The sequence below is a fragment of the Eumetopias jubatus genome, unplaced genomic scaffold (assembly GCF_037043125.1).
Source record: "Eumetopias jubatus isolate StellerSeaLion01/CBP00866 unplaced genomic scaffold, mEumJub1_p1.0 scaffold_5, whole genome shotgun sequence".
Classification (NCBI taxonomy): Eukaryota; Metazoa; Chordata; class Mammalia; order Carnivora; family Otariidae; genus Eumetopias; species Eumetopias jubatus.
This window is the reverse complement of record NW_028274811.1, coordinates 108,969,775-108,994,949: the sequence shown is the minus strand read 5'-3', so window position 1 is coordinate 108,994,949 and position 25,175 is coordinate 108,969,775. Positions and strand designations below refer to the sequence as shown.

At 40.0% G+C, this 25,175-nt stretch overlaps 1 protein-coding gene across 2 annotated transcripts in view; it reads right to left on the bottom strand.

Moving 5' to 3' along the window:
- Nucleotides 1-5,888: 5,888 nt before the first annotated feature.
- FAM114A2 (family with sequence similarity 114 member A2) overlaps nt 5,889-25,175 on the bottom strand; it is a 32,354-nt gene continuing 13,067 nt past the window's right edge. For both annotated transcript variants that reach the window (XM_028106527.1, XM_028106528.1), the window contains exons 9-14: nt 22,913-22,992; nt 14,982-15,104; nt 14,335-14,474; nt 12,612-12,684; nt 9,032-9,085; nt 5,889-7,217 (exon numbers count right to left, since the gene is read on the bottom strand). In XM_028106527.1, coding sequence (XP_027962328.1) covers nt 7,116-7,217; nt 9,032-9,085; nt 12,612-12,684; nt 14,335-14,474; nt 14,982-15,104; nt 22,913-22,992 — 572 coding nt within the window. In that variant the 3' untranslated portion in view covers nt 5,889-7,115. The remainder of the gene's footprint in view (nt 7,218-9,031; nt 9,086-12,611; nt 12,685-14,334; nt 14,475-14,981; nt 15,105-22,912; nt 22,993-25,175) is intronic.

Genomic DNA, 25,175 nt, shown 5'->3' with positions numbered 1-25,175 from the left:
GGCCCACACTCAGAAAGGGCTCTTTGGGGGGTTAAGAGCTCTGTGGTCACCATCTTGAAATGCTCAATAATTTTATCCTGCATTTAGCTTTGGGAAGTAAAGTCTGATAGGACAGTGAAATATGTGCTGGCGGCTTGGAGCCTTGGCTTGCACACGGCCCAGGGCACTTAAGTTTCGGGGTGGGATCCCAGGCACCTGCAAGGATCTGCACTCACCCAGAAAGTACCCCTGTGCCTGAGGAAGCACACGATTCGCTAGCACATAAAAAAACACCACGACAGGCCAAGAAAGGGACTGTGGAAGAAGGGGGAAAGCTTTATTCTTGCTTTTTGAACAAGGAGCCCTGCATTTTCATTTTGCAAATTAAGTAGCCAGCCCTGGGCAAACCCAAAACATCCCTACAAGGAATGTGCTTATTTGATTCCCTTTTTCAGGCAAGGAAGTTGGGCTTAGAGGGTACATCGCCCAAGGTAAAACAGCTGGAAGTCGCTTAGGCAGAATTTGAACCCAGATCAATTTGACCCCCGAGTCTGTGGCCTCGACACTGTGCTACAGGAAGGCAGGTGACGCACAAGCGGGGCACACCTCCGGAGTGGCAGCCCCTGATGCTCTCCAGCCACGATCAAGGCCATCACCACTCACACCAGCGTCAGTCTTTCCCCTGGATGGAGAAGGCAGAGCCTAGCTAGGGCTTACCAGGGCATTAGGAAAGCCCTCACACCTCCAGATCTTTTTTCTGTCAGCTGGGAGGCGCCTGCCTGACCCAGTAGGATGAGGCTTTCATCTGGCTGTGTGAGATTCCACTCTCTCCGGGAACCTAAGCGGGCTCTAAAGACCCACAAGGAGCACATTTCAGCAGAGCCACCTACAAACTGATTGACTTTGGACACTCCTCTTGACTCCCTCAGACCTCAAATGCCCCATCTTAAAATGGGAGTGAAAATACTTATGTGGAAGTTCTTTACAAACGGAAGGTGGTACAGTTCTCAGCAGACACCATCTGACTTTGCCTGCATTGACTGGCAAGGACTGGCCAGAAGTTGGCTACTTTAAGCCATGCAAACCTTGATGATACAGGAGAACCAAGAACCATTCCAAAGGTCTCCTCCTCTGATCCTGAAGACTTACGGAGTGCAGAAGGAAAAAAAACCTCGGCAGTATTTATCTGCGATTGTTGCTACTGTGTATTCTCTCTCCTCTCACTTTGGATCTTGGTATTTCTCTTCTACTTTGGCCTTTAGGGCAGCCTAAAACCTGCTACTAAAGTGCCTGCCTTTGGAGAGGAGCCTGACGGAGCCACATTTGCCACCATCCTTGCTTCCAAGGGTCTGCAATAGGGACGTTCACATAAGAGGCCCCTGGATCTTTGTTAAATCCGGACAGTGGGCAACATTTTTGGACTCTTTGACTCCCTTGGCACAAAGCTCTCTCCTTCCTCCCCACTCCAAGATTTATTTATTTATTTATTTGAGAAGGGGGAGAAGGGCAAAGGGAGAAGAGAGAGAAAATCCTAAGCAAACTCCATGCTGAGCGCAGAGCCCAACACATAGTTGGATCCGAGCACCCTGAGATCATGACCTGAGCTGAAATCAAGAGTCAGACACTTAACTGACTACGTTACCCAGGCACCCCTGCCTCTATTTTTAATTGTAATAGTTATTGAGATAATTGTAGATTTGCATGCAATTGTAACAGAGAGATCCTGCATATCGTTTACCCAATTTGCAAAACTTGGGCAGCCTAAAACCTGCTACTAAAGTGCAAAACTAAAATTAAATTTTACAATTGGGATATTGACAATGATACAATACGTTGTTCAGATTCTTCAGTTTTTCTTGTACTCATTTGTGTGTGCACGCGTGCATGCATTTAAAATTCTGTACACTTGGGCGCCTGGGTGGCTCAGTCAGTTGGGCGACTGCCTTCGGATCAGGTCGTGGTCCTGGAGTCCCGGGATCGAGTCCCGCGTCGGGCTCCCTGCTCGGCGGGGGGTCTGCTTCTCCCTCTGGCCCTCTTCCCTCTCGTGCTCTCTCATTCTCTCTCTCTCTCAAATAAATAAATAATCTTAAAAAAATAAAATTCTGTACACTTTATCACACAAGTAGGTCCGTGTGTCCACCACAGTTAAGGTACTCCATCACCACAAGAATCCCTCCTAGTGCCCTTTTAGAGCCACATTTAGCCTATCTCCTCCCCCATCCCCATTCCTCACCCTGGCAACTATTAATTGGTCTCCATTTCTATAAATCTGTCATTTCAATGTTATATGAATGGAATATATAGTATGTAACCTTTGGGGATTGTTTTATTCAGCATAATTCCCTTGAGATTCACCCAAGTTCCTGCATGAACCAATAGTTTATTCCTTTCAACGTCTGAGTAGTTATCCACGGTGTGGGTGTACCACTGTCGGCTCTCTGCAGTTCCCAGTTTGGGGCCCTTACAGGTAAGGCTGCTGCGAACATCCGTGGACTCCTCTCTCCTTTTTGATTGCTAATTGATACAGATGCTCTTACTTCACGGAGATCTTCATTCCTGCTGTGGCAAACATGACTTGTCACCACACCATCCTTTCTATGCCAACTCCTAGTGGCTTTGGATAATGTGCCCAGATGCTCCCCTACAGGTATTTATCACTAGACAGGAACCTCCAAGCCTTTCCACTTAAAAAAATAAAATAGAACAAATGTGAGTTTGGGAGCCAGACAACCCGGGCTCACACTGCAGGAGCTCTGTCATTCAGAGCTGTGAAATGCGGGGCAAGTCACTGAGCCCTATGGGACTGTTTCATAACCATCGTAACAAAGGAGCTAATAGTCGTTACAGTGGCAGTGTGATGTCATAGCTGAAAGCAGAACTCAGGTGCCATGCTGCCTGGGTTTGCATCCTGACTCTACCACTTGTTGACTGTGCGATCCCAGACAAGTTATTTAACCTCTGTGCCTCAGTTTTCTCTTCTGTAAATGGGCATGCTAACAGTTCCTCTCTCATGGAGTTGTGAGGATTAAATTAGTCCATGTAAAACGTTCAGAGCCGTGTCCAGCTAGTAAGCATCAAGCACATATTGCCATGTGGCAGGTGCTCTTCTAAGCACTTCATACAGATCATTTCATTTAATCCTATCAGGGAATATAATACCAGCGCTGTTCGAGATGATTTCACAGATGACAAAACTGCAGTTCAGGGGATTAAGTCACCTGCTCATAATCACAAGGCTGGAATATGAGGGAGCTGAGGTCCATTTTTGAGTCAGTCTTCGCTCCTAACTTCTACGCCATCCTGCAGGCCCGTATGCTAGGGTGCCACCGCCCAGCCCCGCGCAGCAGCTGTGACGATTACAAAGGAAAGTGTGTTCTGTGGTGCCTGGTCCTTAAGCTGCTCCACACATGTTAGATTCCTCTTTTTATCTACTGGTTGTTGATGAACAATAGATCATTCTGCAGTTTTTATAAATGGCAAAAATTGGTCTCTTAAGACACAAGCCACCAAAAGTAGTGATTTGAGAGTTTTGATGGATTCATTTGGCAAACATTTGCAAAGCGGAACCGACCCAACAATTACAACTAGATTTGAGACCTGTCCATCCAACTCAGCCACAATTCATCTCAAGAGAGCCTCTGCCTCACTCCCTTTCTTGGACAGCTCTGCAGCTAAAAGGCAGAGATTGCTCAGACAGTGGCACCAGCATGAGCTTACAGGACAAAAGAGTTCAGAGAATATTTCAATTGTTAAAAAATTTCCTAAAGAGTTGATTGGGGAAGCGACAGCTAGACATGAAGGGACTTTGGGGTTTGGCCAGATGATGCAATCACAAGCAAGAAAGTGGTAACACGGGCTGCAAGTAAAATGGCGGAAATGAGTGCATGGTGCTTGTCGAATATCAAGGTGCAGCTGGAAAGTGATATTACTGGGCAAGTTTTCAAAATTCTCCTCATATATTAGCCCGAGACCTTGACGACACATCAATTAAGGTTTGCTATTTTTAGAACTTCATTTCTCAAATGCTTCAAGTCTTTTATGAAAATGAACATCACGTTATATTGTTAAGACTTAAAGAGATTTCAATCTTTGACATTTGTGAAATATCATGCTTATTGAGGGCCCCCTGTTTTAATCTGGGTTTTTCCAACCTGAAGAATATTCCCACCCTTAAAATTCAGAATACATCTAGAAATAAAGATGTCTATTTCTCAAATAATGACATCAATAGCTATTTATAAACATCTCTCCTTCAAAGAGGTCTTTAGATAAAAACAAGTACAGAAGAGAGGGTCCTCACTTGGGGTGGGACTGACAAGGCCTTGTTTCCTGATTATACGCCTAGAAAAATCCACATTTATGCATCACACTTATTTCAGACTCCTGTGAATGCCAGCTACGTGGATTGCAGATTCACATTTCACAAGCCTGTGAATTTAGGTGTCTATGCCTTAAAAAAAACCTATCAAAAGCAAGTAGCTTGTCCTTAACACATCTGCAAGGCATTATATAAAGGATAAACAAGAATTAGTTTGTAGATGTTTCTATTCTTTTAGACCAAATTAATGAAGTCTCTTTTAATCACAGCCTTTAAAGATCCCAATAGTAGAAAGAGAAGCATCTTACCCCAGTAGTAACTGAACATTTTACCAATAAGGTGTTAAGTGAATTAGGAAGGGGGGATAGTGTAGCACATACTAGGACATAGCAGTAAAAGACACGAGAAAATTTAAAAGAAATAGCACCAAAAGACGAGGTATCATCAAGAAACTACATCCTATACCCACCCCAAATAGAATGAAGCACACACCATTCAAAAATCATCGCCACAATCCAGGAAGTTCCAAAGTACCCCTGAATTTACCTTTTCACCTGCCGACGAGTTTTTATGCTCTCATCTTTCTCTCTCCTCAATCAAGGAACTTTCATTCTTTTTCATTGTATTTTAGGTGAAAGGTAGGCAATTGTTACTCGGAATTAATTGGTCCTTTCACCACTGTTTCACTGATGGTCTCCTAAATCCATTAAAAGACATTTGGGTGGGTGGGGGAAGCTGACGAGGGGGATAAGTAAGAAAAAAGAGGCAGTGAGTCACATTTGCCTTTTGTAAGATCTAATCTAAAACTGGTCATATTCAGGGTTGCAATCTGGATAGGTGCACAAAGAGTCACTGTTCTGCCCCCTGTATCTACATCCCTCTTCTTGAAAGAAAAACCTGGGGGCGCCTGGGTGGCTCCGTCGTTAAGCGTCTGCCTTCGGCTCAGGTCATGATCCCGGGGTCCTGGGATCGAGCCCCACGTCGGGCTCCCTGCTCGGCAGGAAGCCTGCTTCTCCCTCTCCCACTCCCCCTGCTTGTGTTCCCTCTCTCGCTGTGTCTCTGTCAAATAATAAAAAAATCTTAAAAAAAAAAAAAAAAAGAAAGAAAGAAAGAAAAACCTTAGCTGTTTCTAGATCGAAAAGTAAAAACTGCAAACCACCATTGTACAAGTGCCTGAACAGGTGGTAGGCAGTGTGAGCAGCTCCTAAACCAGGTTCAGACCCAACAACTGGGCTTGAGGCAACAAATCAAGACTGGCTACACCAGCTTTAGTAACCAGAGGCAACTGTTTTCTCTGAAAATTCAGAATTACTCACTTTGGGAAGGGTGAGATTTATCTCAAAAAAGGAATGTTCAAAAAGTTTTCTGATCATATTAGAATATAAGCAGAGTAGCATTTTAGTGCTAATGGGGTATACCTTTTTGGCCCAAATCTATCTATTTCCTCCTTCTTACAAACTGCCCCCTACCCCCAAATAAGGCAATTACATAGAAATAGTGTTGAGATCAATGTTAGAGCTTTGCTTTGCTATTTCTTTGGTCTGAAAAAGATATTGCGGCTTATGTTTAGAAAAGTAAGTAAAAGGATCAATTGATATAATTATTACATTTTATTTAAAGGTTTTAGTAGATGAATGGTAGCGCTCACAAAGTTACCTCCAACCACAAAGTTGGAGAGGTTTTTTTGTAAAAAGAGTGGATACCAAACAGCTTTTCGGAAGATAACACCTTATTAGCCTCTTACATTGTTGAAGAGAGCAAAAGAAGGCTTAAGATTTAAAGGATAAAAGTTATATTTATAAACATGCTAAGGAATACATTAAAACAAAACAAAAAAGAATAAGGAAAAACATATTGTGTCTTTCAGGTTAAATTCTGTTATAAATGATTTCTATGGGACTCTATAATCCCCTTCAACAATATTCAAATAACAAAAACCCCATCACTAAAAGAGCTTCAATACTCCTTTGGAGCTGGCTATTACAGAATTTATCCTGCACATATGGTATGCATGAAAAACATCCTGGAAAGACTCGGATACCTGCAAACATGGAACTGTTTCTCTAAGTTGCACTTGTTGGTCTGGAACCCAGTTGAGTGGGGTTCAACTACAACTTGAAACTTGTCACCTTAGGGTAGGAGAACAATTTGAAGCCAAAGGGGACTTTGCCATAGTTAATTCATGTGGCTTCGAGTACATTTCAGATGTTTCTCCTCCATGCCAAATAACTGCTGAGAATGAAAAAGCACATGAAACTTTCTAACCAAGTCCAAAGAATTTAGGTAATCATTACAGTTTCTATATACTGTTTTCTTAAAGCCACAGATTTTATCACAGAAAGGAGAAAGGTCATGGCATCAATAGATCAAGCACAGGAATTCTAGAATACTAAATTAAGTTGTTTCTCTCTTCACAACCAATTATATCAGTGGGCTACAAAATCATATGGAACCATAACAAAACTGTTAGTGTTTTGCATCATGTCCAAGAAAAACCAATATTTTTGCCTGAGTATCCCATTAACCTTTATCTAGAGCTATTATTCTTGAACTTTCTATAAAAGTTTCTTCTCAAATAATTTAATAATTCTAACAACTTGGAAGGGCAATGTGAAGACCTGAATAATTCAGCCAAGCAGCGAAGGCAACAAACCTCATTTAAACCTGCTCTCCTGCCTAAATTTAAATACTAAAATAATCCTTTCTCCTTCACTTCTTCAGGGGTACCCAAAAGAGAGTGCATTTCTTGGCTGTCACAAGTTTTGCGTTGAATCTTCTCTGTTCTTCCGTGCTCTAAGGAAGGCCCTGGGCCTGCAGCTCATGCCTCTGGCAATTCAGTCTTATTCTCAATGAGAGAGATCTCCAGCACAGGTAAGAGCAGCTGAAAGGCATCCTGAATATAGGAAGCACTGTTTGAAGCCTGTCAAGATTGAAAAAAAGAAAATATCACAATCACTTAAAAGAGAAAATACGCTAAAAGACAACAAAAAAACAGATTTTAACTTGTACAATCTAACTGAATCTGTAGCTTGGCAAACAAAAACACAAACTAACCATGTTAGTTAAATTTAGAGAGGAAAGAACCATCTAGCTCTTAAGATAGGACAGTACCAAAGAATATCAGCATTTTTGTCCAACTTGCCCATCAGAAATGGAAGCTGTTCTTTGACATCCTGCTCGAGTTCAGCCTTTGACGCTTATTTATTCCTCTACTAAATGGGTAGGTTCTGTCACAACATTTTAGTCAATTACTCAAAGGACTTTAGACGGCTACGAATCTTACATCAATAGGATTTTCAGTCCATTAAGATAGCTCTTCTCCCATGGACTCAATACAATTAGTGAATATAAGACAGGGACTACAAACACGAACAAGGAAAACTGCTTTCAAAGATGGTAAGTATAGATATATTTCTATCTGGTACAACAGTCATATTTATGAGAAGCATCATGGAATCAATCACCATGCTCAGAGTTTTCCAGACTTCGTTTATATCTAACAAGTTCTGATCTTCCAGAAGAAAAATAGAGTTCATTACATTAAGATAAAAACATGTAATTTCAAGGACAAGAGTGTTTCAAATATGTAATCAAGAACAACCAAATCCAAATAGCACTAAGGAAAACCTATTAAGTGACTTTACCTTCTTTGGATTTATCAATAGCATGGACTCCTAGTTCAACTTTAATGTGACATTTGCTGCCAATTTTTCCAACCAAAAGAGACCTCAGGGATCATCTAGTTAAATCTCTCATATTGCACATAAAGACAATGAGATAGTCAAGAAGGTAATGCCTAGTCCAGGGTCGTACAGCAAATAAGGGGGTCTAGGACAAGATGGGGCTCCTGGTTTGTAAAGTTCTCATCTATACCACTCTGCCGTCTACTGAATCACAGACTTTTAAAAACTCTATTTAAGTGTTCATTACCAGAATAATTACCCTGATATTCAAGGGAAACTGTGCAGTTAAGGAATTAAAGGCATTTCCTTGGTGATAATTTTAAAAGAATTTAAAACTAAAGAAGTAACAGTCCAATAGTTAAAAATTTTTTCAATTCATATTTAAAACCTAACCAATTATCTCCTCTGACTTATATATTTTAAACATGTCACCAAACATCTAAATTGTCTGCACAATTGACAAGACAGAGTTTTTAAAATATGGAATGCAGAAAGTGTCACACAAGGAGGCAATATAATCGATCATGTGATCCTCTTACATCCCCATTTTCCATGGACTTAAACCACCTACCTCCTTAGACCTAATGGACTGATGAGGATTCTATAAACACAGGTACCTTTGACAAAATAAAGCACATTTCTTGGCAAGGAAATGATACAACAAAATGTTTTGTCTTGTTTTGTAACAAATCTCCCCTGTATAAACCTCAGTCCTTTCAGAAGCAGTGTTCACCTGTTTGTAATTTTCAGCCCTGCAAATTTACCCCTGGTCTCCAGAAGGTGTTTCATTACTAAGGATCGTCCATCAGCTGCCAGTGGATAGTACTAACTACTGACAGCCTACTGCTGGTCTGCACTTTACACGGCAGCTGCATCATTATGCTTTGTAATAATGAACAGGGAATTTGCATCAACTACACACCATTTTGGTCATAGCTGCATCAGTATGCCTAAACTACCAATCTGGTGAAAAGCAAAAACAAAAAACAAAAAATAAAGACTGAAGAAGAGCTCATTAATAATACATGATACCCTACCATTAACTACTAACCTCTAGAAATACTGCAGTGATTAGGGGATTAAGGATGTCTGCCTTTTCTTTGACCTAGAATAAAAGACACACTGTTAAGTGAGCACCAGTAGGCAGAGTGTGATCCCACTTTGAAACACACACACACACACACACACACACACACACACACACACACACACACACACACACACACACACACACACACACACACACACACACACACACACACACACACACACACACACACACCCGTACATAAGGTCTGGACTGACAAAGAGCAAAATATCATCTCTGGAAGTGTTTTAAATTTCCTTCTTTATATCCTCCTGTGCCGTCCAATTGACAGTGTATTCCTTTGTAGTTTTTTATTGACTTTAAAACGTATCTTCATTTTGGAAGAGGGGATAGAAATGATACACATGACCCGAAACTTTAGAACAATTTTAAAACAGAATATGCAGATATGGAACATGTGCTCAAAATACTCAATGGTTTTTAAGATGGCCTGTTTGAAAAACATGGAAATAAATCATGGAAATTTATAACTCCCATGTATTAGCACTTTATAGTTCACTTGCTGGGTTAAAGTATCTTTATGAAACACATGGAAAGATTTGGCCTCAGAAGATTAACTTCAGGAATCCCAGAAGCTCTTTTAAAGACAATATTAAGGGGAAAAGAGATAATTCCAGGATTATCCCTTACAGGAATAATCCAAACTCATAAAGTAAAAAAAATTAATTTGGGCTACACTTTTAAATAAGTTTAAGGGCCCAGAATTTTGCTGCCACACCTGACACTTATATACTTATCACAAAGTGATTTTTTTTTAAATTAAGGTATAATTAACATACAAACCAGACTAGTTTCAGGTACACAACAAGATTTGGTATCTACGTAAACTATAAAATGATCACAATAAGTCTAGGTAACATGTGTCACCATACATAGTTACAAAAATATTTTTCTTGTGATGAGAAGTTTCAAGATCTACTCTCTTAGCAACTTTCAAATATGCAATACAGAATTATTAACTATAATCACTACGCTGTACATTACATCCCCGTAACTTATCTATAACTGGAAGTTTATACCTTTTAATCCCCCTCACCTATTTAGGCCATCCTTCACTCCCCCACCACTGGCAATCACCAATCTGTTCTCTGTACTTACGAATTTGGTTTTACTACAAAGTGATTTTTATTTGCTCATTTAAAATGCCCTTGATTTTATCCTAATTCATGGTTATTTCTGATCATGTTCTATAGTTTACACACCTTCAGTAAACTTTTACAATTCCTTTAAAAAGAAAAAAAAAACTTTTTTTTTTTTTAAGATTTTATTTATTAGAGAGAGAGCGAGCGAGAGCAGGAACACAAACAATGGGGAGTGGGAGAGGGAGAAGCAGGCTTCCCGCAGAGCAGGGAGCCCAATGTGGGGCTCGATTCCAGAACCTTGGGATCATGATCTGAGCCAAAGGCAGGCACTTAATGACTGAGCCACCCAGGTGCCCCAAACTGTATCTGTTTTAATTACAACTCTCCTCCTGATTTGCAAGTGCAAAGTATAAGGATTGTCACAGTCTAAGTAAGGCGTTGCTCCTTAAAACTAGAGCCAAACTTTGGGGTTTTTATTTTATCAGTATCCAGTACAGGTATCAAAGAGTAGCACAAAACATACTGCAAACTTCATAAAAAGAGAAAACAAAATAAGTTGCAAAAATCAGCTGAGCAAAAATCAGACAAGCTGATCCTAAAATTCACATGAAAATGCATAGGGCATAGATAAAAGATCCCGAAAAAGAACCAAGTTGGAAGATTTACACATCTTAATTTCAAAACTTACTACAAAGCTACAGTAATCAAGACAATATGGCACTGGCATATGGATACACACATATAAAACGAGTAAAATAGAAATGAGAGTCCAGAAATAAACCTGTATATCTATGGTTGTTTTTGACAAAAGGGCCAAGACAATTCAATAGGGAAACGTTTTTCAACAAATGGTGCTGAGACGACTAGCTATCCACATGCAAAAGAATGAAGGTATAACCCCCACACACCCTACATAAAAAATTAACTCAAAATGGATCATAGACATACATGTAAGAGCTACTACAACAAAACTCTTAGAAGAAAACACAGGAATAAATCTTCATGATCTTGGGTTAGGCAATGATTCTTTAGATATAATACCAAAAGTACTGAACAGTGATAACAGAGAACAGTGACAAACTGGACTTCGTCAATATTAAAAACTTTTGTGGAGAGACACTATCAAGAAAACAAAAAAACAACCCATGGCCTAGGAGAAAATATGTGCATATCATGTACACAAACTTGTAGCCAGAATATATAAAGCATTTTTACAACTCAATTAACAGTAATAGAAAGGCAAATAATTAAAATAATAAATGACAAAAGATAATGAAATAACCCAATTTATAAAATAATTTTTAAAAGAACCCAATTTGGAAGTAGGCAAAACTTTCAAGACATTAAGACACCTCTTAAATTTCTTAAAGACATTTCTCCAAAGAAGACATAAAAATGGCCAACAGTACATGAAAAGAAGTTCAACATCATTAGCCATCAGGGAAATACAAATAAAAGCTGCAGTGAGATACCACTTCATACCTTTTAGGACGGCTAAAATTTAAAAACAAAACAAAACAAAAAACAATGGAGAATAGCAAGTGTTGAGGAGGATGTGGAGAAACTGGAACTTGCATACACTGCTGGCAAGAATGTAAAATGGTTCAGCCACTTTGTAAAACAGTTTGGCAGTTCTTCAGTGGCCCATATCACCCATATGACCCAGCAATTCCACCCCTACCTATCCACCCAAAAGAAATGAAAACACGCATGTTTGTAGCAACATTATTCATTATAGCTGAAAAATGGAAACAATCCAAATGTCTATGAATTGAACAGAAAAATGTGGTATATGTCCATAAGAGATTATTATTTGGTAATAAAAATAAGTACTGATACATGCTACAATGTGGATGAACCTGAAAAACATTAGACTAACTGAAAGAAATAAGACACAAAATATCACATGCTGTATGACACCATATATATGAAATGTCCAGAATAGGCAAATCTATAGACAGAAAGCAGATTAGTGTTGTTTAGCGCTAGGAGTGTGTGGAGGGGAAGGGAATGGGAGTGACTGCTAATAGTATGAGGTTTTCTGGGGGATGATGAAAACTGTCTAAAATTAGATATGGTCACGGTTGCACAACTCTGTAAATATACTAAAAACCACTGAATGGCACACTTGAAATGGGAAAATTTTATGGTACGAAAATTTTATATTCATAGAGCTGTTCTAAAAAAGCCCACAGAACAGGAATGCCTGGGTGGCTCAGTCGTTAGGCGCCTGCCTTCGGCTCAGGTCATGATCCAAGGGTCGATCGAGCCCCGCATCGGGCTCCCTGCTCGGCAGGAAGCCTGCTTCTCCTTCTCCCACTCCCCCTGCTTGTGTTCCTGCTCTCGCTATCTCTCTCTGTCATATAAATAAATAAAATCTTAAAAAAAAAAAAAAAGCCCACAGACCAGACATTAGCACAATAAAAGGCAAGAATTCTTACCCCGGCAGTTGTTAGGCAGGTGGTGAACTCTTTAGACAGAGAAGACAACTCTTTACACAACACAACTGTCATCCTAGGAAAAGAAGTGAGCAAAGTTTTGTTTTTCTTTTTTTTTTTAATAAGCACATTTAAAAACTATAAGAAAACAAATCACTCCTGGTAGTAAATGTGAAAGAAGAAAGTTTTTTTTTAAAGGGGGTAAATATGCCTTCATCAGCTCCTGAATGTATCTGGGGACCCATTTGAGCAGACATTCATGCTACAGGAAGAGGAGGTTCAGTCCTTGAAAAAACATTTTTTCTGCAAAACCCTCTAGCAAGTACTAGATTTTCAAGTTAAATCAAAGGAAATAACTTAAAAGATCCTAAATTCCATTCACAAATGTAGTTAAAATAAATATGCATTCATTCATTCAACAAATATTTACTGGTCTATGTACCAGGTACCGTTCTAAGCACTGGGGACTTATCAGTAAACAAGCGAAGGCCCAGTTTCCACGGATTCTAACTTACTTGATAATTAATAGGGAGACTATATATGTGTGTGTTTATACACACATATAGCGACTGTACACACACATATATATGTATATGTGTAATATAAACACAGATATATAAGTGGAAAAGTGGAAATAGCCACTTTTCCAAAGAACAGGCTACTGTGAAGTTGTGAGTCCCTCATCCTAAGGATACTGAAGACAAAACCAGCCCCCTGTTGTGGGATGTTGTAGAACAGTGAACCAGGAGGTGAAGAAGAGCTCTGGAAAACATCAAGGGCCCCTCCCAATCCTAACACATTAGACACTCCCACACATTTTTTTTTTCCAATGAAAATTCTCATTATTTAATTAGATTTATTTAGAAAGCAGACCTTTTTTTTTTCTCTTGTGACTATCTACTTTCTATTATTTTTGAAATTTTTATTCAAAATCAGCAATACGGTGGGAAAGGGGGCTTGGGGACTTAGCCTGGCCTGGGATTAAATCCCAGTCTGCACAAACTGAGCAGATTATTTCATTTCTCTTGAGTCTGTGTTTCCTCATTTTCTTTAAAGCAGGACTAATCACTTACCTTTAGAGTTATTGTAAAAATTAGAAATGATACACATAAGTCCCTTAGCATGGTGCCTAGCACATAATTAGCACTCAATAATGAATATAACCATTATTAAGAATTGAGGTTCTTAGAACTATTCTCTGTTTTGGGGCGCCTGGGTGGCTCAGTCAGTTAAGCCTCTGCCTTCGGCTCAGGTCATGATCCCAGGGTCCTGGGATCGAGCCCTGCCTCAGGCTCTCCGTTTAGCAGGGAGCCCGCTTCTCCCTCTCCCTCTGCCTGACACTCCCTCTGTTTGTGAGCTCACTCTCTCTCTCTCTCCATCAAATAAATAAATAAAATCTTAAAAAAAATTTTTTTAAAAAGGACTATTCTGTTTTTACTTATATAAAATTTAATTTTATTAAAACCAATAATCTGAGAACTTGTTTTCAGATTATCAATAATACAAAACAATTAATAAAACAACCAGCTAACAAAAACATAATGTAGACTTATGGCTCAATGAAAAGAAACAACCCCTTTGGCTACTTAATAACTAAAACCAAAATGAACAAACCTCTAACCTGTGAGTAGCATCTTGTTGAGAGGAAAGTTTCTTAAAACTTTGGAAGGAAGCTGAGAAAACTCAGCAATTTGCATCCTTTACAGAGATACCCTTTTATACTTACTGGGAAAGAGTTCTGCTCCTTTCTATGGCTGTCACTTCCTGCTTCTGGCCATGCAGAACCAGAGCTGCTGTTTTGTGAAACAGTTCAATTGAGCAGGCAGTCAGTTCTGCTAGGCTCCGGATTGCAAATGCATGGATATCCTGAAAGGAAAAACAAAACAAGACATTGGGGTTTTTTTTTTTTTTTTTTAGCCCAGGGGACATGATGTCAGCTTGCTTTTCTCATACTGAAGGATTCAGTATCTTGAAAGCAGCAGAGACCAATGGCTGCCCTTCAATAAACCTCCTCTTGTACCACAAGCAGGGATGTCATTTTACAGCTGGGCTTCATAACTACAAAAACAGCACCTCCCCCAAAGTCAGGTGTGACCATGTGACTATATTTTGGCCGAAAGATTTAGATAAAAAGTGGCTTGTAGCAGCTTCTGGGAACTTTCCTCATGATACAACACACACAAACCCTTAGTCTCTTTTTCTTCACTCCTTCTTTCATCCTACAGTCTGGAACAAGGTTGCTACAATCGTGGATTACAAGGTTGAAATGACGAGTAGTGATGCAACAAAACAGAAGGTGCCTACGTCCCTGATCATGATACCCACATCTCCATACTGTTAAAAAAGAAATAAAGGGTTTAGTTGCTTTGGTACCTCTACTGAATTTTTATTGATTTTCTCAGTTTTTTCTGTTTCCAACTGTTTTTCTCCTTCTTCCTTCTCTTCTAATGGCTTGGCCAGAGATGTACTGATCCATTCGTAGGCAGTATTTCTTGCCTAAATAAGAAAAAGATTACTGCCCATCAACAATTCAATTCAGCTCACCAAAAGGTGACTGTATGCATTGTGCACCTACCAGGAACATGTTAGCATCATGTAAGTCAGCACTCTTGTTCTCACCCAAACATACATTTATCATACATGTATCTACTTACCTTACTACTTCTCTTGACAACACCTAACACTACTGTCCACTCATTCCTTCTTGAAATTCTCTAATCCTTTGGCCTTTTTGAAAATTGTAACTTACATAAAGTGCACAAATCTTCAGAGCACAATTCAAGAAATGTTCACATGTGTATATGCCTTTGTAACTGCAACCTAGATCAAGATCCAGAACATTTTCATCACCCTAGAAGAGAAGGTTCCCTCCTGTCTCTTCCTAGTCAATAACTGCTCAAACCAAGTCACCATTCCCCTTGCCCAAAGGTAACCATTCTTCTGTCTCACTGTAAATTAATTTTACCTGTCCTAAAGTGAAACCTTAAGTCCATTCTAATTTGTGTCTGGCTTCTTATGCCCAACATACTGTCTGTTAGGTTTATCCATGCTATTGCAAGTATCAGTAGCTCATTCTTATTTCTTGGTGTGTAGTAGTTCATTTTATACATATACCATAATTTACCATTCTCCCAATGATGGGCCTTTGAGTTGTTTCTGGTTTTGACTTTTATAATTCCAATTCTTGCCTCCACCCTTACAAGCATTCCTCCTCAGGCTCTTGTATGTATTGATTCTTCTTTTTCAGCCCCTTAAACACCAGCAGCACCTGGAATTCTAGCCTGGCTCTCTACTTGTCTCACCCTACTCCCTCTTCCCTCAACCCATCCTATTTCTATAATTTTAAGTATTCTCTACCTGCTGCAAACTCCTAAATCCTTATTTCCAGCACTGACCTCTCCTGAAAACTGCTTACTGGACATACATATCAGGATATTTTATAGGCTGATCATTCCTCTTCCCTTCAATGGCTCCCCATCAACCAGATCATGTTCTTTTACATAACTGAAGAAGTACCCATGACCTAGCCCCCACTGACTTCTCCAGCTTCATCCCTAACCACTTTCCATTTTAAGATCTGATAATAATTATCTATAATGTGCCTGTTCTTCGTTCATGCTATTCCCTTAGGTTAGAATGCCCTTCCCCACCCTTTTCTTTTCTCTAAATAAAGGCAGCTCTTAGTTTTCTTTCAATCCTCTACCCAGACATTGTTTCTTCCAGGTTACTTTCAAAAACCTTCCAGGAGACTAGGCACCTAAACAACCCTTTCCTGTGTGTCCACAGTCCCCTGAGCACCCCTTCAACTTAGTACTTACCAAAAGACACTGAAATTAAATGTGCCTATCTCCTACATAAACATTGCTATAGGATAGTTACAGACTGTCTTATTTGGATTTGCACACCCAGTGCCCACCACACTATAGAGGACACCTACTGTTTTTACCTAGCCAGCATCCATATCTCCTTTCTTTCGGTAGTAGGTTCCAGATTTTTCTCAGGTCATGTGGTTTGGGTAGGATTGCTTCCATCCTCTGGATCCAAGGGTTGGCAAACAATTCAGGTTTAGTTACCAAGAATATTAATCCCATCTATACAGTGATTACTTCATGGATGGAAAAGTGACCCCAGCCCAGGTCAATGGGCATCAGCCTCAGGACATCTGATAAAATTATTGGGGAAGGGAAGCCCTCCTTCTGTTGGAGTTACTCAATTGGGAAAAAAAGTCACCCTAATGTTGCCAGGAGTCATCCTACCACCATGTGGAAAAGATTCTCTAAGAATAAAGCCAAAACAGAAGAAAGCAGAGTCAAGAGATCCACGCAGGGATTAGGGTAGAGGGTGGGTGGGGGTTCCTGGGTAGATAACCATGCCTGAAGCCAGTCTTGCCCCTTGATTTTCTAGTTTCTTGAGCTAATGAATGCCCCTTTTTTCTAAAGCCAGTCTGACCAGAGTTTCTGTCATTTGCAACAGAGAGTGTCCTGGCTTCTAAGAAAAGGTTTATTGTCATTAAATGAAGGCATTCACTTGAGGAACTTTATATAGACAGAATGTGCTCAGAGCTGTAACGAAGCAATAGGAATCCAGAGAAGACCATGAGAGTCATTCCAGCTAATCACAGGTTTTAATACATACATAGCACTGGGGTTGAGCCTTTAAAATGAAAAGATGGGGCTATACCCAAGGCTATAGCATGTATGAGCTAGAACAGAACCTATGTACCCAGACATTCATTTCAAGGTTCTTTCTCCTATGGCACAAGATCTCCCATAAAAACCCTCAAGAACAATCTGGCTCTGATCTATAATTTCCCTATGCATTAACTTCTCAAATTAAAAAAAAAATAATAGCTATATAAAAGACTGGAAACAAGAAAACTCAATGTGTGCTGAGAAAACTGTGAAGCAACTAGTAAGACCAGAGCAGACAGTGCATTTATTAATTAGTTCATCCATTACAAATATTTACTACACACTGTCCTAGGTGCTGGGAATACAGTGGCGACTAATATAAACCATGGTCCTGCTCTTCTTTACTCTAGTGCAGAAAGACAATTAACAAATGAGTGAAGCAAATAAAATGGAGAGATGGAGAGTATGGACTGGATGAGAAGGCAGACTTGGCTTAGGGGGTCAGGAGGGGTCTCGAGGAGTGAAATTTGAGCAGAAATCTGAAGTTTAAAAGGAATCAGCCATGCAAATATTTAGACAATGAGAGCTGTAAGTAGAGGGAAATCAGGTGGGTGTACTGAAGGAACAGAAGGAAGACAATATGGGAGAAGCATGGTAGATGAGGTTGGAGCGGTGAGATTTTGAGAGAAGAGAACAGCGAGAGATGAGGCTGGAAAGAATCCTAACAGATGACTAACAGTCTAAATAGTATGTGAAATGCTCTGCAATTCTTTTGAAGAGATAAAATAAGAGAAAAACCAGGGATTGATTTATCTCAGATTAAAAGAAGAAAGAAAAATGGAGAGATAAAGCCACACAAGAGAAAAAAACTGATATCATAAATGTAGTATACTTGAAGGAGAGGTTTTAGTAGGCATAGTACACACTCAAAATGACCACTCTTGTAATAAATACATCAACTGAAGTCATTATGAACTACTGTGCCAACTCAAGGTAATTTATCATATCTTTTGAAAATCAGCAATGCTACCCAGGCCTCACACCCAGAATTCAGTCTGGAACTTCCCACTGGAGAGACCTGGAGACTTGGGAATTAAAAGGCACCTTTGAGCTTAGCTTCTCTAACCACTTATTTTTTATCAGTTGGGGGAGAAAAATAAAATGAGGCCTAGAAAAGAAATGGGATTTGCCCATATCACATGTGTCAGAATAAGAATCAGAACTGTGTACCCAGACTCCTGCTTCATTGCTTTTCCCCTATATGACACAGTCTCCCATATAAATCCTTGGGGAAAATCAGGCCCTGACCTTTTAACTATTCTACTTCTCATGACTCAACACCCAAAATGTAAACAATGTGAAGACTGCTTTCAGAGAATGACCAGTACTACCAAAGAGCTAAGGGGTTACTTGCCTTTTTAAAATAACTTATTATGATCTCCTTGAGTACACAAATTATGTCTTTTTCATTACAGCTTCCCTAGCACCTAGCAAAACAAAAGTTACTTGACATATGTATATTTATCAAATACCTAAATGTATAATTTAGGGGCAAGCTTCTATAGATAGGACCATCAATGGTAAGCATTTGCTATGAGCCAGGGACTCCATAAAAGTTTTGTATGTATTAACACATTAATTCTTCACAAGGACTCTACATCATCCTTGTCTCACAGATAGAGGAACTGAGGCAGAAAGGTTAACCAACTTACTCAACACCACAAAGTAAGAAATAGTCCATCTGGGATTTTAAGGGCCAATAAGGCAAAGATCCGGCCTTGAAGAAATTTAAGATTTAGGATGGAAGGTGGGGCACCCAGGTGACTCAGTCGGTTAAGGATCCAACTCTTGATTTCGGCTCCGGTCATGATCTTAGGGTCGTGGGATCAGCCCTGTGTCAGGCTCCGCGTTCAGTGGGGAGTCTGCTTGAGATTCTCTCTCTCCCTCTGCCCCTCCCCTCTGTGCACATTCTCCTTCTCTCTCTCTAATAAATAAGTCTTTAAAAAAAAAAGATTTAGGATGGGAGGTAAGATATACACATTTAAAAAAACAAAAACACTTATGATACATTTATAAAAATACATATTCATAAGGTTAAGTGAATAAAGCAAAATGCTAAAGAACATACACAGTATGTTAACTTTTGTATAAGCAGAAAATATAACTAATTATCTTTAAAATATATTAACTTATATAAAAAAAGAAGCACAAGGACATACCAGAAAGCAAGAAAGTTTAATATCTAAAAGGAGAAAAAGCTACAGAAGATGAGACCTTCTGCCCTCAGCAACCTTAAAGATTTAAGGGTCAAATTGTTCAGGGGGGAATGATGTGGGAAACAAAAGCAGAAGAAAAATTATTAAATTTTCTTACTACCTACAGCCCCTTGACAAGTCCTTGAAACAGGCAGAGTGACATTCCTCTAGGGACTCAACTGCCTCGATGTTAATACTTGGCTAAGGGCAAAAGGCAAGCCTAGCCTGACTACCTCCCCCCCCAACCCCACTGACACCAGGATCCTGTAAGTCTACTTTAACATATAAAAATTCCTTTGGAAACTTCCTTTATCTCTAAACCCCACCAAGATACATGTTGGTAATCATCCCCCAAGCATACGGCCCACTGATATACATCTGAAGGGTCTCATGACTAAGGTTTTATTAGATGGTAATAAATGACCTTTTCCCAGCAACAGCTAGCCCCCTCAAGGTCCTGGAAACCTTGCTTTCAAAGTTCCTTAGAGACTTACACTATCCCTAACCCCCTCTCCCAACTTGAAAGTATATAAATGGGCCACTCCTCATGACCCCAGTGCAGCTCTTTCTGCCCACGGGTCCTGTTCCCGTGCTTTAATAAAATCACCTTTTTGCACCAAATAAATAAATAAAGAGAAAATGGAGTAGATGGGAATTATACAGTTTTGACTTTCAGAAACAATGATAATACCCTATATATTCAAAAATTAAATTAACAAGGGGGAAAGCAAATAAATCATACATTCTTTCCATAGGTTGATTTTATAGTAGCATGGGCAAAGCAATGAAACTATTTCAGATGCATTACAGAACTGAGGAAATAAGGACATGTGCTAATGTTGGGGGATGGGGTTCTTACTGTGGAAGAAGAGAACACAAACGTGTCATGAGGAAAGGCAAGGCAGGAAGAACCCTGTAGGGATGGACTGAAATTGGAGTTACCAGGATAAACTCATGATCTCCAACTTATGTATGCATGTACACGTACAAATATAGGGGTGTGTGTATCTGAGTACATTTCCTAGCTTTGCCCACAGGGCCTAGAAGCAAAGACACCACAGCAGTGAAGAGAACTGCTAGCACCCACATCTTAGCCTGTCCTACTAAAAAGGAACTATGGCTCCTTGAAGAAATGGCTGATTCCAGGGCTGACATATGGAAGGTACAAAGTGAGTCCAGGATATCTTGCTACAACAGAAAATAAGGAAATACTCCAAACAATGATAAGTGCGTGTCACACAGGAGTCCATCCGAGGACAATTTGAATACCAAACTAACTAAAAACAGTAATGAATTATAAACCAAAGGAAAAAAAAACAGAAACCCATGAGATCATATTAAATAACAGATAATAAATAAGTAGGAGAAGGGAGAGCTCTTAACTAGAGTAGAATGCCAAGAGCCAAATGATAAATGTGGAGCAAGTGCTAGGGTTAAAATACGTAATCATTTTGCAACCAGCACAGTAAATATTGATACAGCAGGAATCATGGATAGATGCTAAACCTAGGAGGGACATTATGATGAGGATCAGGATATTTGTTGGTCTTAAAATGTCTCCCCATAGAAAGTTTATTAGTAACACAGGGAAAAAATCACAACCATACAGTGAAAAACCAGGCAACACATCACGGTAAGAGGAAGATGGACATCGTGTGCCCTAGGTATGACAGCCTGGGAAGGATACAATGTTACTGATGAAGTGTCTTACCTGGGAAGGCACAACCTAACTTTAGTCATGAGAAAACACCAGACAAACCCCAAATGACGAATACTCTATTTTTATACAGGGGGAAAGGAGTTTGTGTATCTCATCATAAAAGACAAGGAAAAGTGAGGAACTACTCTAAATTAAAAGAAACAGAAATACATGACAACTAAACACAATTCATGATTATATACTGGATCCAATGTTAGAGGAAAAAATTTGATACAAAGGACATTGTTAGGCCAGCTGCCAAAACCAGAATGCAGACAAGTGGACAACAGATTAAATAAAAATATGCTTGTAAGGGGCGCCTGGGTGGCTCAGTCAGTCAAGCATCTGCCTTCAGCTCAGGTCATGATCCCAGGGTCCTGGGGTCGAGCCCCAGGTCGGGCTCCCTGCTCAGCGGGGAGTCTGCTTCCCCCTCTGCCTCTGCCCCTCCCCCTGCTCATGCTCTCTCACTCTCTTGCTCTCTAATAAATATTAAAAAAAAAAAAAAAATGTGTCAATGTTAAGTTTACTGCAGGGGATAACTACTATGGTGACATAAGGGAATACCCATATTCTTAGCAGGTACATATTAAAATATTTATGAGTGAAGGAATCTCATGTTTACAATTAAATCCCCAATACAGTCCCAATAGTGACAACATGCACGTGCACATGTGTATGTGTGTGGTGCTGCATGGGGAAGGGACAGGAGAGAGAATGAGAGAATAAATGCTCAAACACGAATGATTCAACATATGGTGTTAACTGTCAACAATAGGTGTATCTGCATAAAAGATGTACGAGTGTTATTTGCTTTATCTGTGCAACTTTTCTCTAAATTTGATATTATTTCCAACTCAAAAAACACTATGATGATACAAGCTAGAAAGCGATGTAGTCAAGTTGAGACGAGGAAGACAAACGGCCAGGGGGTGATCTGAAAAGCTTTCTTGCGGAATGCGGCATTTTCACTGCGCATAAGGGAGTGGGATAACAAATCAAGCATCACATTCCTTACCCTGAGGCATGCAGGTGACTGTAATGGCCAATGCATGCCTGCCGTTAACTGGTCCAGAGACGTTTCTGGAGACCAGGAGAGGAGGGTGAAGAGGCAGCAAGCAGCCCAAGAGCCAGTGGACAGTGTCCCATGAGCTGGCACTGGCATATATGCTATGTGAGTACTGCTCTGCAAACAGAGCCTCCTACCCACTCTGACTAAAGCCCTTCCACGTTCCAAATGTGTGAAGATAGCTCAGACATCACCATCAAAGACCAAGGCCTAGGCCATGGGACCCTCACATGCTAAGTGGTCACTGGGCTCTGGGAAATGATAACCTCCATCCAGGTCCATAAGGGCCGGGGCCAGATTGCATCATCTCTGAATCACTCAGAGCCCTGAGAACAGGGAGACCTCAATAGAGGCTAACCCACTGGTCTCACGAAGGCTAGGGAGCACTGCCAACACTGTGGCCTAATGTGAGCTTTCAGATAAGCAAGCATTCCAAATGAAAACAGGTGAGGATAGCAGAAGTATGAGGCAGGTAGGGCAGATGTGAGATCTGCATGCTAACCTGTGAGAGCAGGAGGCAGTCAGAAGGGATGGAATTCAGAATATACCCCCAATTTGGTGACTTCCTTGCCAGGAAGTTAGAATCTTATATTCTTTATCCACTAAATCAACACAAGTAAAAAAATGAAAATCACCAAGAAGTAGTAACTTACCCTGGCAAGTTTCTCAGGTTTGGAGGAGACCTGCAGCTGGGAAAATAGCTCTGTTATCTCTTTGGTAAAGTCTTCATCCCCTAAAAAAACAAAAACCAAAAGCTAGGTCCCATTGAAGACACTGCAGACAGACAGATGGGGATGGGGGTTGGGGGTGGTAAGGAGGAAGAGGGGAGGCATGGCAGGAGCGGCAGCACCAACAGTCACAGCAACAGCAGTCTAAATGAGCATGGTGCCTTAGTGCTTACAGAATCCTGCTGTTATGCCAATGAATCCTTTCAGTGGGCTTCTAAAAAGTGTCATTATCCCATTTTAGAGATAAAGAACTAGGGCTTCAAGGGGTTACTTTCCCCAAACTCTCATAGAAAAGATTAGGAGTCAAACCTTGGCCTTCCCACCCCAGTCCAAATCCTGTGCTCTGTATATCATATTCCAGATGTAGGAATGAGAACTGGTTAAGGCAGAGTACTAAGCAGGTACTATGTCTGTGCTTCCAAGAAAGTGGAATTTAAGTCAGGACATAAAAAATGAGTACAACTTAGCCAGGAGAAAAGGAAGAGTCTCAGACAGTGAAAACAAGGAAAAGATGCAGAGGTGAAAGAAAGCATGGCAACAAGTTTAATATGTTTGCAAGTGTCTTAATGTAAAGGGGAGAAGAGAGGTAAGAATGAAGCTCGAAAATCAAGTAGGATCCAGTTAAAGGGGGCCTTAAAAATCATGGTGAGGAATTCAAGCTTTTTATTGAGGAAGTGAGGAGACACTGAATGATTTTAGAGAGACAGATATATCCAACTTACACTTTAGAAAGACCCACTTTGGCTCCTGGGTGGGGGATGAACTGAAATGGAAACAAGAAGAGGGGTAGGAAGGCTGAGGCAACAATCCAGGATCCAGGTAGGAAATAATGATGGATAAGAAGAAAGGAAGAGGAAAAGGGACTCCGGAATGTCGGAAGGATGGTAAGAAAGCTGTTGGTTAAGAAGCCTAAGACACAATGGGAAATAAAGAATGCTTATATTTGAGAAACATACAGGCAAACAGGTGAGTCAATATAAAAAAACAAACAACACATCCAAACAAATGGCAAGAAATGCTGTTTTCCTTTCTACTCATCTAAATCTTACTTAATTTCCTCAGACCAAGGCTTCTCTTAACTGTACAATGTAGGGAGAACTCTTGTATAGACATCTTCTAGCACTTATAATCCATATGAATATTTCTTAGTCACCAGTTCATGGTTTACCAGGGCAAATGATTACTTCCTCATACCTGTTTTCTCCCCAAAATCCTTAGAAAAAAAAATCCATCTTTGTTCGCTCTCCATCGGCTATCCTTTCATCCTTCTCTCTTGGTGTTCGAGACAGAGAAGTCCAATGGTTTGGTGATCCCAGGTATAATATGATTTGGGAAAAGTTGATCTCCTAAGTACTACAGCTATAACCTATCAAATCCTACTGCCTAAAAATCTAAAATCTGACAGGCATTTCGTTTTCCTAGCAAAGCTTCTACATTGTTTGGGAGCAAGGGAGTATCTGAATCTATACTGGGACGTATGTACCCCAAGGGGTTCACAAAATAAGCCAATGGAGTACTGGAGGAACAACAGAACTTTTATTTGTAGACATTTATCTCATCCTTTAAAAACATCTATTTTAGGGTATACTTTAGAATGTAAGTAATATATTACTATAGAAGTACATGTATATAATTTATAAACATCAAATGTACATACATTAAGTCTAAGTGCTCAAAAAACCTTTTACTGCTAAGGGTTGATCAAAAAAATTTGGAGGTCCTGTCATGTACTGCCCACAGACCAGAGTATAAAAAGTAGTTGCTGCGATAAGGTCAAAGTTCAAGGATGGAAAGGAGGCAGGGCTAGTGCTTTAGAGGGACTCAAGAGAGGCTGGGGTCTCCCTCTTCAATGGTTTTCTCTTCCCTCTGCTACCACCTCACCTTTTTTTTTTTTTAACATTTTCATTGAGATATAATACCAAGGTCAGTGTTGCATTTTCATCCAAAATCCCTGGGAAAAACTGTTGGGGAGGGTCGTACGCAGCACTTCAGTGCTCTCTTTTCAGAGTCCTAATCTCTGGCAAACAGGTAGGGGAGAAAAATGTCATAGACACAAATCCATCTGTTCAGAAATGCCATCAGAGTCCTCAGAATGGTACTTAAAGATCAGGATTTCTGATTACTATGCCAAGCCAGATGTTGACTAAATTGAACAAATACTGTTAATGGTATTATGTACAAATATATT